General features: G+C 42.4%; 1 protein-coding gene across 2 annotated transcripts; it reads left to right on the top strand.

The window, feature by feature from the left end:
• The first annotated feature begins 198 nt into the window (after window positions 1-198).
• alkbh3 (alkB homolog 3, alpha-ketoglutarate dependent dioxygenase) lies at window positions 199-10,785 on the top strand. 2 transcript variants are annotated; one of them, XM_030095942.1, is made up of 10 exons: window positions 199-287; window positions 1,545-1,630; window positions 1,937-2,046; window positions 2,183-2,217; window positions 2,324-2,371; window positions 3,185-3,288; window positions 4,593-4,681; window positions 5,519-5,728; window positions 6,300-6,398; window positions 9,708-10,785. In XM_030095942.1, the coding sequence occupies exons 2-10, from the start codon at window positions 1,555-1,557 to the stop codon at window positions 9,831-9,833; spliced, it is 897 nt and encodes a 298-aa protein (XP_029951802.1). In that variant the 5' UTR covers window positions 199-287; window positions 1,545-1,554; the 3' UTR covers window positions 9,834-10,785. The 2 variants fall into 2 exon arrangements, with proteins under 2 accessions (XP_029951802.1, XP_029951801.1); XM_030095941.1 differs by having other exon boundaries at window positions 1,934-2,046.
• The last annotated feature ends 1,387 nt before the right edge of the window (window positions 10,786-12,172 follow it).

The following is a 12,172-nucleotide window of genomic DNA, read 5'->3' as shown; positions in this document are numbered from 1 at the left end:
GCTTTGCTTATATCTTTCAAAATGCACATTTTTGTTGTCACGCAAATGTCTTCAAACTTAAATTTAACTGAAATGAAAGACAAACCCAACTTTAATCATCCTAAAATTAAAACGTTCAAAATGTGGTCATTACGGGGGGAGGAACTGCACCTTTACGTCTTAGTTCCGCGTCGGATTTATTTTTGTGTGACACTGAAAACATGGCTGGCACACCGTGGCTTCTTCAGTTTCTTTCACGTTAAATCTTGTTTTTTCCTCACCGTGCATGTTTATCAGGCCCTGTTCGGGTGAGTTATCGGAAGTGTTATGTAACATCATCGGTTATCTAAATGTTTTCTGTAGATTCTTGTTTGTATGAGCAGTTTTTTAATGCCAGTTTAGGATTGTTAGCGACAGCGTCAAGTTGCTGGATCACCTGCTCCAACATTTTTCTGCTGAGGCTGAGTTGATTTAGTTTAACAAATCAAGCATTTGCTCTAATGTTTGTTTGACTTATTGTCCAATATTGTGATGAATTTAGGTTGTGGAACCGGTGTTGTGCCGAAAACAGACTGCCTGCCGAAAAATGAATGACTGATAGCATTGATTTTAAAGTATTTTTTAGCGTTACAGTAGCCTACAACTTTAGTTCAACCAGGACTCTCGATTGTTTATTCCAACTTTATTATTTTTTTCTTTTTTTCTTCCTTTTTTTTTTATTCCTACAGTACACGGACATACAGGGGACAAGATACAACAAAATGAAGGACAAAGTTATGTTATTAGCAGCGACAGATAGTTGAATACTGGAGTTCTGGGGAAGTTATGTATGAGATATGACTGTATTAGTGTGTGTGTGTGTGTGTGTGTGTGTGTGTGTGTGTGTGTGTGTATGATAAATATAATTATATGTATCAGATAGTAGTAATAATAATGATAATAATAAAGTAATCACAAAATTACAAACTGAACAATAACAAAAGGCCTAAGTATAATGAATGTAGAAGAGGTGTTTTGTACTGAGCCTGATAGCTGAAAGCTCTGCTTCCTGTTCTACTTTTAGAGCAGCTTGGAACCTCCAGCAGAGCAGCACTCCGAGAACAAAGTGTTCTCCAGGATCAGTTTGGGACTAGCACCTCTTTAAGATACGATGGTGACTGGTTTTTGGGAGCTTTATAAGTTAAAAAAAGGATTTTAAATTCTATTCAGACCTGTTTAATCTGGGAGTTAAAGACAGGTCGTGGTCTGGTAACTCCCAGGTTCCTAACAGTGTTACTGAAGGTTAAAGTAACACCATCCAGTGTTACTCTGTGTTTAGATAATGGTTGTAATCTGTTATCCTGACAAGGGTCACTGCCACCACTTTATAGGACCCATGAAAAAATGATTACTATACTGACAGCAGTTCCTTCATCAAAGTGAAACTTCAGCTGAATTATTCATATCTTGAAGCCTTCATATGTATGATGAGTTAAAAAAACGCACTGGATTGTTGTGATTTTGTGACTTCTTGTGTTTGTTTTCACATTGGTGATCTCCTCCTGCCTCTTATTTTTCTAATGCAGATGTGCTGTGATGTCGGATAAGCGTCAGCGTGCCAGAGTGCAGGGCTCCTGGGCCAAACAGCTGCCCAAACATTCAGCTCCAGGAGGTACTGTCATTCTTCCAGTTCAATATGTGCACGATTCTCCCAGAACTGCATCATGCAGCAAGAACAGGCTACTGTTGTCATTTGCATCATTATAAAAGACAAACACGCCCACCTCCTACTCAGTGGAGTTTAACGACAGACCATCATTCAGATATTAACTGAGTAATGAGACAATATGGTGGTAAAGTAAATTAAACTGTGTTTTGATATGTAACCCATTAAACATCAAAATATCAGATAGTGGTTGATTCTTAAAAATGTGCCTGATATGAAATATTAAGATTTCTTCTCTCGTTTTTTAAGCAGCTGCAGTACGTAGCAACCACCAGTCCACAAGTGCCAAGCCAGCTCCGGGGTCTTGGAAATTTGGACCTCAGAACGCATCCAAAAATGTTGAGTTCCATCAACCGACAAAGGTAGCCACAAATATTTCAAAATAAAATCAAATCAGAGTGACTCCTGGCCGGCTCAGACACATGTCTCGGTCAGTGAGTCAAAAGTGAATCTGCAGAATCATCTGATGAAATTTCAAACGGTTTCTCTTCATGGCAGCCTGTTCGAGATGTTCCTCCTGAGAGGGTGATAGAGTGAGTCACACGGTTCATCTTGTTAAGATATCTTGAGGTTTTAGTTTCTCACGACGTCCACATGACCAAAATATTTGTTGTGAACTCACCATTTTACTCCGAACAGGCAAGCAGGCGATTATGAGATCAGTCATGGACCGTCAGGGGTATCCAGGTGAGTGCAGTGAGTCGCCTACATTACAGATACTTTCTCTTTTTTAAGAAAGTAATCTTCATATGAAATGAAATCCAAATTGATGAACACGCTTGTGTCAAGTGTATGGAAGTAACACGAGTCTGCAATAAAGCTGCGTTTGAAATGTTTGTCCAGTAGGTGGCAGTAATCACACAACAATAGTTTTCATGTCCTACAAATGTCCTGTTTTTGTTTTTAATTTCATTTATGGTCCTTTGAAGTTATATTGGAATAAAGTTCATGTTTACTGTTGACTTCATTTTTAAAATTTGCTGCATCTTGTAATATTTTGTCAAAAATGACCGTTATTCAAGTCTGAAGGTGACATTTATTTTCAGGCCCTTTGTGTAACACAAACATTGATAAACTTTACCTTTATCTGGGTGTTTAGCCAATTTCAAACAGGTAAACAAACAGTAATTGTGCTGTTTGTCTTTGTCAGACATTTTAATAAACTAAGTTTAATTAACTTTAAAATTTGTTTAATTATTCACATGATAATCATTGTTATTCAGTTGACAAAAAACTCTAATCCCATGTGTAAGGATTGTACAGTTTGACAGTTGTTGGTTTTTTCAAACACTTCTGTTGGATTTTGAAAATTTGTTGACTTTCATAAGATAAACAGCAGGAGAACTCTTTCCCTGAGCAACCCGTGGATTTGACTGGTATTACAAAAGCCACGATCGAAAAATGACCACATCATCAGTAAATATTCAACAAGCCACAGACACACTGTGCACATGTACCTCTCTTTTGTGTAACCTGTGTTTTGTCTTTCCACCGGTCAAGACTTCGGCTGCTGCCTGGATTCCTTCCTCCAGAAGAGGCAGACTGGATGTTCAGCAAGCTGCTCGCAGAGCTTCCCTGGTCCCAGAAGACAAACTACAGACAGGGTGGGCACCGTCAGCGGCTTTCAGACGTTGAACAGATGGGAGAAGCTTGAATCTGAGAAGAGTTTCCTTGTTCGGTTTGCAAAAGCTGATCTTTGCTTCTTACAGTTTTTACACAGTTCCATTGCAAATTATTTCTAATTTTGATAAAAATCATTTATTGTTTTTAACAGAATCTCTTTAGAAGTGTTCAGTGATCAATTTCATTAACTTAAATGTTTTTAAATTTCATGTATAACAGGATTAATCACTCAAATTAATCCACTCTATCTGGGGAAAAGATGGGCAAAACATCCATGTGCATCTAGTGCAGTGTCTCTGTCTTGGTCTTTATGTGTGTGTGTGTGTGTGTGTGTGTGTGTGTGTGTGTGTGTGTGTGTGTGTGTGTAGAGGATTTACTTTGCTTAAAAGTCAACATTGTCAGTCTGGAGGAAAGAAGACTGGCGCATTGTGCTCCGTGCACAGCGAGCATGTTGAGATGGAGCCAGACGTTCTTTCCCTCACTGCTGGCTCCCGTCCACGCTGTGCGCTGTCCTGCGATAGCTCCGCACAGGACAGCCGCTGCGATGGAGACAAGGGGCCGCGATTTGTAAACAGTGAGCGCAGAGACAGGATGTGTAATCCCCCGTACATCATCAGGGGGTTTGTCAGCCGAGTCCGTGTGACGTTTGGGTGAAGGAGGTGCTGAGGAGGAAGCAGACGGTCACGCTTTAAGGTGTCCTCTCCCTCCGACGTCATTCGGCTTCCCAGACTTTGAAATCAGCTCCTTTAATACGTTGACTCAGGTTTTCCAAACATTTGGCTTTGAGGATTCTGAAACTGTGTACTGTGGGATGGAGAAATGACTTTGTTTGTCTTTCCCCTCCTGATAACATCTTTTTATGGAAGAGGTAAAGCTTTTGAGGGCTGACAAATAGCTGCACTTATTTATAAATATTAGCTCCCGGAGGCCCTGAATACTTCATCCATATAAAACGCGACGGCTTGTTTTGGTTTGGGCCTGTTCCCGTGCCCAGCGAGCTCTGAAGTGCACTGCTGGCAGAGGCCTGCTTCTTAGAAGAGACATGTTTTTTTCCCAGAGAGATGACGAAAGAGAGGGAAAAGGAAAGCAGACGGCAAACTAAATAAAGATGTTTACGCTGCGTTCTGTTGGCGATACGTGACTGCTGCACACGTGTGTGATGGTCATCGTCAAGCTGCCGGCACAGAGCGAGCGGTTGGTTTTTCAGAGTGGTCTGAATATTACCTGACAATGGTCTCAAATGTCAATCTGTTTGTTTGGCCTTTTAATGAAACGCTCGGTCCAGGTGAGGCGTACGAGGAGCCCAGGCTCACCTGCTGGTTCGGAGAGCTGCCGTACACCTACGCCCGCTCCACCATGGACGCCAACACACAGGTGAGAGCAACACAACCACACTTAAAGGGATACTTCAACATTTTGGCAAATTGGCCCATTTAGCGCAATTCCTTAGTCATTTCCGTCTTAGCAATCTTCGCATAAACAACTCAATCTGGTAATTTTGCATTAATATTCCACAGCGTAGTGAATGTGTGGATTATAACGTGTCCACCAAAGTGTTTTGGGGTTGTTGGATTGTGTATTTGATGAGTTTGATAAGGGGAAACAAAAATACCGTTCACCTCCATTGTGTCCGTCCCGAAAACCTTCCCCAACTCACCTCTGGATAAACAATAGCTCGCCCTCACAAAAACAGTAAGTATGCTGTTCGAAATGACTGAGGAATTGAGCTAAATGGGCCAATTTGCCAAAATGTTGAAGTATCCCTTTAAAGCACAATTTTCTTAAATAATAATGTTTTTCTTTATATTATTTTCATTCTTTCTTCCACAGTTTGCTTTATAATTGTCTCAGTCTCTCATCTGTTTTAGTCCCCTTCTGTCTGAAGCTCCAACCCTGAAGCCGTTCGTCCTAAATTCTTTGCTATTCAGCTCAGACGTTCACTGGAATTCTAAAATAAACAGATAATATCTGCTGGTGGAAGGTTAAGGCCAAAGGCCTCAGTGATGTTATGTTGCTTGGTTTTCTGTAAACAGTGTGAGCAGAAGCCGGAACTCACTTGTTTTCACTGCTTGAGTTCAGTCACTGCTCCTGCTTTGTGGCGGGATCTAAATACGGTACATTCATGTGTAGTTTTAACATTTTGTCGTTTGATTTGCTCTCCTCAAGTTCGACCATCCGAGCTGTCTTTTTCTGTCCTTCTGTTCCTTCCAGTGGCATCCGTTGCTCGTGACTCTCCGTGCGGCCGTGGAGCAGCGGAGCGGATGCAGCTTCAACTCCCTGCTGTGCAACCTGTACCGCGACGGCCGCGACAGCATCGGCTGGCACAGTGACGACGAGGCCTCTCTGGGTCCGCGGCCCGCCATCGCCTCCCTCAGCCTGGGCGACACCCGAGTGTTCAGCCTCCGCAAGCAGCCTCCGCCGGTGAGACGAGGGCAGGGCGGGAAAACCCATTTATCTGACCTCAGACAGTCACCTCTGTGTATAAACTTGAATTAAAACCTCGTTCACCAGTGTTTAAAGGTGAGAGAAGCAGGCTTCTTGTGAGACGGCATGCGGCTCTCTCTAAACTTCACCCCGTGCTTTCCTTCTCTCCAGCCCTAAGTCCAGTCTTCATTAAGACGTGTAGATTTCTCGCCCTTTAGATCCTCCAGGCTCTGTTGTTTGAGGCGAAGTCAGATTGGTAGTGGAACTTGGCTCAGAGTCAAGCACGGCTGCCTCGTGCTTTCAACGCACGCTGCTTAAGAAATAGAGCAGATGTAAAGGCAGAGTGTCAGCCGAGCGGGAAGCAGGTCAGTTTGTGGAAACTCCACAGCGGTCAGTGTTAAACGGCGACCTGCTTCCTACACGTGTTGAGATTCAGCTTCCACTATTCACAGATGTTAGTTTAAAAAGAATTTAGTCTCCAGTAACAAGAGATTTGCGATTTAGCTGCGATAGTTTCGATATCAAACTGTGCCAGATGTGTGAAGATGTTTGCGTTGCTGTGTGTTAGGAGGAGAACGGCGACTACACCTACGTGGAGAGGATTCGGGTTCCTCTGAGTCACGGGACCCTTCTGCTGATGGAAGGCGCCACGCAGGATGACTGGCAGGTACTCCGAGTCCCCGCAGTTTACAAAACAGCACAAGAGTTAAAATCTGAAGACGGTTTGGAAAAACATGATTTGAACCGAAATGATAAGCTTCTTAAAAAAACACTGTTTTGCATCTTCCATGCTCTGTTGGTTTGAGAGCGTACCGTCAGCATGCTGTGGCCCAGCGTTTCCTTTCAGGAAATTGCAAGTTTTTCCTTTTTTTTTTTCTTTGTTGTCTTTTGAAATGATCTGTCTTCGGTCTTCATGCCAGGCAGCTACTAACAATCTCAGTTGAAAAAAAACATCAACTCTCGTCCAGAGAGGTGCTGCGTGCCTCCGTTGTCTCAAAATGTCATCAAAACAGCCATTTTAGAACCGTTACGTGTTACTCCGGACATTTACGGCGAGCAGCCCTCCTCTGGCTGACCTTATCACCGCCTGTACTTCTATGGGAGTGTTGGCGCTTCAGACTGAGCACACGTGAGCCGGCAGACCTGCGTTCTGGGAGTCTGGGTCCCTCACCTGACGGACGGACGGAGTGGAGTGGAGCTTTCAGAGGAGAGCAGAACGTCAGCGTAATGACGGTGATTTATTTTACATTCAGGGACAGCAGAAGGGCTCTGTGTGTGTGATAGAGGGTGCGAGTGTGGTTTCCGTTGGAAATAATTGGGTCGCACTCAGCGTTGAGAATATATTATATTACAAAAGCTTGAATTTCATTATGAGGTCAGAAGCTGCTGGACGAGCAGATAAAAGCTTCACCAGAGTCTAAAGTAGGTCATCCAAGCTCAGGTCTCGCTTGTCAGATTTGTGTGAATAAAAAGTCATCAGTACAGCTAATTAAAGTAAAATAGACACCAAAATACACTTTGAAATGGACCCACTTCATTCATCCATCCATTCCTCAGTGCCAAGACTGAAACCTGGCACTGGGAACGATACAGTATGTCGTTAGATACGATTCAGTTGTGGTCTTGTTGCAGATACATCACAAACATGAGTTAAATTGGTTTGGAAAATAAGAGGAAGTGAAGCGCTGCACCAAAATCATCACCAAAAACAATAAAAGGCCCTCAAATGGAGCCTTGTGGAACCCCATGGAAAGTTTTGAGGAAGACAGGCATCAGTTATGAGCAATGTAAGAACACAGAAATATAATATCGTGCTCTCATCAGTACTTTGTACCGAGTCTTTTGTACCTTTGGTCCAACAAAGGATGAACAAGGCACCTTATCTCAGGCTGTAAAAGCTATACAAGCTGTACTGAGGGGCAGTGATTATGTTACATTTGTCCAACTCCAAATTCATCGGACAATGAAGTGGTAACATTGACCTCAGCTTAGTTAGCTCTTAATGTTGTGAACAGCAGTGTTTTAGTGGATCCATCCAGAAAGCTCTGCTGCACACCTCTAACTCAGGCGTGAGAGGAAATCCACAAAAGGGCGGTGGACGACGTCCAGGAGAGCCGCAGAGACGGCGGAGGAAAAGGTTCCAGCTTCAAAGGACAAAGAGAGAAAGAAGGTCACAGGTGTTTTATGGCGACGCCTCCCAGAGAATCTCAACAAAAGTTTCATTGCTCCTTTAAAGACCTTCTCCAGAGCAAGAAGATCAGTCCAGCCATCAATCCTCTCTCTGTTATTACTCCCAAAGTATGCTTAACAGAACCATCTGGCTCAGACGGAGAGGTTTGGAAGTGAGTGCTAAATATTTAACTAATCTTGTCAGTCTTGCTAAAGTACTTCATTTGTTTGGGCGTGGATACAGGGTTATTTCTGCCTTTTCCAGGCTCTTTCTTTTGACACTGTTGTGGAAAATTAAATGTTTTCACAAGTAGGGAAAGAGGACTTTGGGGTCCCAGGATGCAGAATAAATCAGTGCAATCAATCTCTTATGTAAGAAGTCCGGGATAAATGAACTGAACCGCTGTTCAGCTCTATGCAATGCAAAGAACAAGCATGTGATCCTGTAGGACTGGAGTTTAATACATTAGAAAGATCTGTCAGAGCCCAGACTGGGACATTACAGAGTTCTGTATAAACGGCAAATCCAAAGCTCCTCCTGGTCTCCAGCAGGTCTCGTCACAACCAGAAGCTCTTGGTTGAAATAACTGCTGCCAATTATATTAAATCCAATAATTCTCTCACTGTTTCTGCCATGGATGGACATGTTTAATAAAGATGTAAAATATTATTATTGTGTGGCAATATACACTGAAAATCAGTTGGTGTTGGGTAAAGCACTCGGTGTTTGGCCGTTTGGGACATCGGTGTAGATCGGATCACTTTTACCACCAGATTGTGCAGGTGACGTTCCAGAAGGTTTCAGATGTGTTTTCTTGCCATCATGTTCATGTGTTTTGTTTTAAGGGGAATTCTTTGCACTTTCACCCAGAATGTCAGATGGCACGAGGAAAACAAGCAATGTGTTGAACATTGCCACATTTTCCACTTGTGTGTGTGTTTGTGTGTGTGTGTGTCTGTGAGAAATGCAGGTGGCAGCTACAAAACAAAAGCACCATTTCAGCTGGAAACTCCCAACATCAGTGACCTTTTCATCCACTGAACTTGTGTAACTTTTGTAGTTTCTGATTTCAGTCGATTCATCCCAAATATTCTGAATTTAAAAAAATGCAAGTATGTTTTATAAGAAACATCCAAACATGTTCCAAAGAGAATGAAAGGAAGTAGAAGCTTTTTAGGTCCCACCCTATTTCCATCGATTATTGTCTCTGTTACTTCATGTTTGAACAAATTATTGGAAAAAAAAAAGCTATAATATCCTAATACCCTATATCTGTGGTTTTTCTTAATATCAAATTGAATATCAGAAATGTTATGTGATTATGGGCAGGTTGAAACCTAAATATCAAGACTTATGTTGTTTGAATCAGTTTGAATGTTGAAATAGCAATATTTTATTTACTATTTTTTAGAAAAAACAGAATAGGAATAGTCTTTGTCATTATTAGAAATATCAATTAAAAAAACCCCAAAAAACAAACAGTGTTGAAGAGCCAATGACTGTACCTTCATTTAGGCTGTAATTGTTGTTTAATGTTACTATGGCCCCCAGTCAAAGCTGTCAGTCCTGGCCTTTAGTGTCCTCGACCAACTGCTTGATGGTGGCATCAGCATGGTTCTTTTGCCGTGTGCATCGTGAAGTTATTACACTATCTACATCATATACAGCTGCTTCTTCTTTCTCCATATTTGATCAGCTGGGAAAAAAGTAAAAAAACTAGAAAGTTTGGCTTTGTTTCCTAACTTGACAAACCTTCATTTGCAGATAGAAAAACAGGTTTCTGATCAGTCCTTTCATCCCCTCCAGCATCAGGTGGCCAAAGAGTACCATGACAGAGGCCCACGCGTCAACCTGACCTTCAGAACCATCCGCCCGGAGCCGGAGGGCCACCGACCGGGCACCAAGATGAGATTCGCAGCAACACAGCCGTAAATTCCCTCCCGGTCGGGTACTTTCGGGAGAGGACGCCACATTTTGAACACACAGGTCTGAGGCAGACGGTGTGAGAGGCAGGCGAGATAAGAAATGCTCGAGCATAAAGACGCTGCCTTCTCATTGAGCTTGGAAGCAATTTGAGCCGATTACAGCGAGTCGAGCCGTCACGTCAGTGAGTCACAGGCTCCAGCGTGAATGACGGCTGCTCTCAAAGGTAAACGGGCAAATTTTCTGCTCTGTCTGAATCCGCCGACCGAGCCTCGATGGCAGTGAAGTCGTGGAGAGTCGTGATGGGAAGACGTTGGTGCTTTCAGAGAAGCGCCGCATGTTCCGTTAGTGTCGGATCTTCCTGCAGCTCTGACTCACTGTGTTTAAAAACAAGTGTTCTCCTCGTCCCGACGGTTTTTGGCATATTTGTGAAAAGTTCTTACTTAGAAGTCAAATACATTCTGCTAATATAAGTTACAAAAATGTTTTTTTGTAGTTCACTATAGAGAAACTGATTCAAACTGTTGCAACTTGAAACTGTTTCCATCTCTATGACAGACCATCAATATACATTGTTAAGTATAGTAACACTGAATGATCTGTGGCCTGTGTGTTTCTTAATGAAGAAAACACAGTTAAAGTGGACAGAAAGTGAAGGGTTGTTTGCTTTCGAAGAGTTTTAGTGTGACGCAGGCGGTTAAAGAAGTTATGCACGAAATGCAAAGATTGGGAAACTGTTGTCAGAAATATCTACAATAGTCAAATCGCTTAGTTTGATTGACATTTGTTGCAAATAATTCTTGAATTTCTGATTTTCTTTAATTTTTTTTTTTTAAAGATGGTCGATGTAGAACACGGACAGGAACTGTTCTGCCCTGAACTGTTTGGGTTTTCTTTCTGTGTTGAATTTTCTTATTTGTTTTGCTGCTGTTCAAACTCAATTCAGGCGTTTTCTTCACCGAATAAATAAATGGAAATAATCTTTTGTTCTGTCCAGCATGTTGAATGGATGAAAGCAGGTTACTGCCCGGACCGGGACCAACAGAGGACACACACACACACACACACACACACACACACACACACACACACACACACACACACACACACACACACACACACACACACACACACACACACACACACACACACACACAGACAACATCACGTGACACTTCTGAGGAAGGCTGCAGCTTGGCAGCCGAAACATGTCAAGGTAGGCAAAATAACCTCTGGCCTGTATATACGAATCCAAACCATGAACACACACACTCTGTTTATGCATCGAGGTGAGGGTGCTAACCACTGTTCCTCCATGCGTCTCCTTCTCCATAGCCCTGGTTTTCTTAGTTTAATGTGATATTTTTATTATAATACAAATCGTTCAGTGGATTTCAGTTCGAGGGATTTCTGATTGACTTTGTTGAGAGACGTCGCTCTTCGACTGCAACCATTTGGCCAAAGATGCTGTCAGATGTCCAGCAGTAAAACACATGAATGAAATCTGTATGAGTTGTGTTGTGGGGATGAGCGGATAAAGGACTGAAAAGGCAGAAACGGAGTCAAAAATATGAAGATGATCTTGAACAAGGAAAGATCAAAATCCATAAATCAAGTCTTCTCAGTGGAAAACAAAAGTTTAAACAGCACAGAATAAGGAATAACAACTTAAAACTATTATTATTAGACTTGAATGTTTTCCTTGAATACATTTATATAATGTTTAACACATACGTGTTAATCTTCCTGGTAAATTACAGCTGGCTTGATCTGGAGTTCTGTTCTTAATCCGTCGTGTGGAGGGGAAGCATCGGAAGTGACAGGATTTCACAAATGAATGGAGGTGGGCAGATTAAACGTGAACCTGAAAAGCACCAAAATGACATCCACGTGGCGTGCGCCGCCATGGCAACGCGCTAATGACGGTAGCAGAGTCATGAACAGAAGATTTAATAACAAGGAAGGAAAGATTAGTACGTTTAAAACTCAACAGGGAAGTGGTTGGATGCTGCTGCAGCTTAAGACGTTATGAGCAATGTCTTCGTTCCAACTAATGAACTGAAACTGGTTGGAAATGTCTTTTATTGTGGTTTGTGTCATGATGTTGAGGAGAAAAGATTTGACTCAGTTCTTGATTACTGTGTTGAGTTGGAGCTGTTTGCTTTCCTGCCGCAGCCTGTTCATGCTGCCGTAGACGCTATGGCCACACCACCCTGTCACAGACGTTTTTGCAAGAATGAATGAAGTTTCTAATCTAAAAATGGAGGAAACGATAAACGTGGATTTGTGTTTGCATGGTCTGTATTTCGTTTGGGAAGACCTGGCGGACATTCATTCGGAAATCCTTC

The sequence above is a fragment of the Salarias fasciatus genome, chromosome 7 (genome assembly GCF_902148845.1).
Source record: "Salarias fasciatus chromosome 7, fSalaFa1.1, whole genome shotgun sequence".
Taxonomy (NCBI): Eukaryota; Metazoa; Chordata; class Actinopteri; order Blenniiformes; family Blenniidae; genus Salarias; species Salarias fasciatus.
Note: the sequence above shows the minus strand (reverse complement) of the source record. Positions and strands in the feature narration are given on the sequence as shown.

Coding starts and splice junctions, on each gene's coding strand:
- alkbh3 (XM_030095941.1), top strand. CDS start 1,555: ATGTCGGATAAGCGTCAGCGTGCCAGAGTGCAGGGCTCCTGGGCCAAA. Junction 2,218..2,323: donor CCTCCTGAGAGGGTGATAGA/GTGAGTCACACG, acceptor TACTCCGAACAG/GCAAGCAGGCGATTATGAGA. Junction 3,289..4,592: donor GAAGACAAACTACAGACAGG/GTGGGCACCGTC, acceptor CGCTCGGTCCAG/GTGAGGCGTACGAGGAGCCC.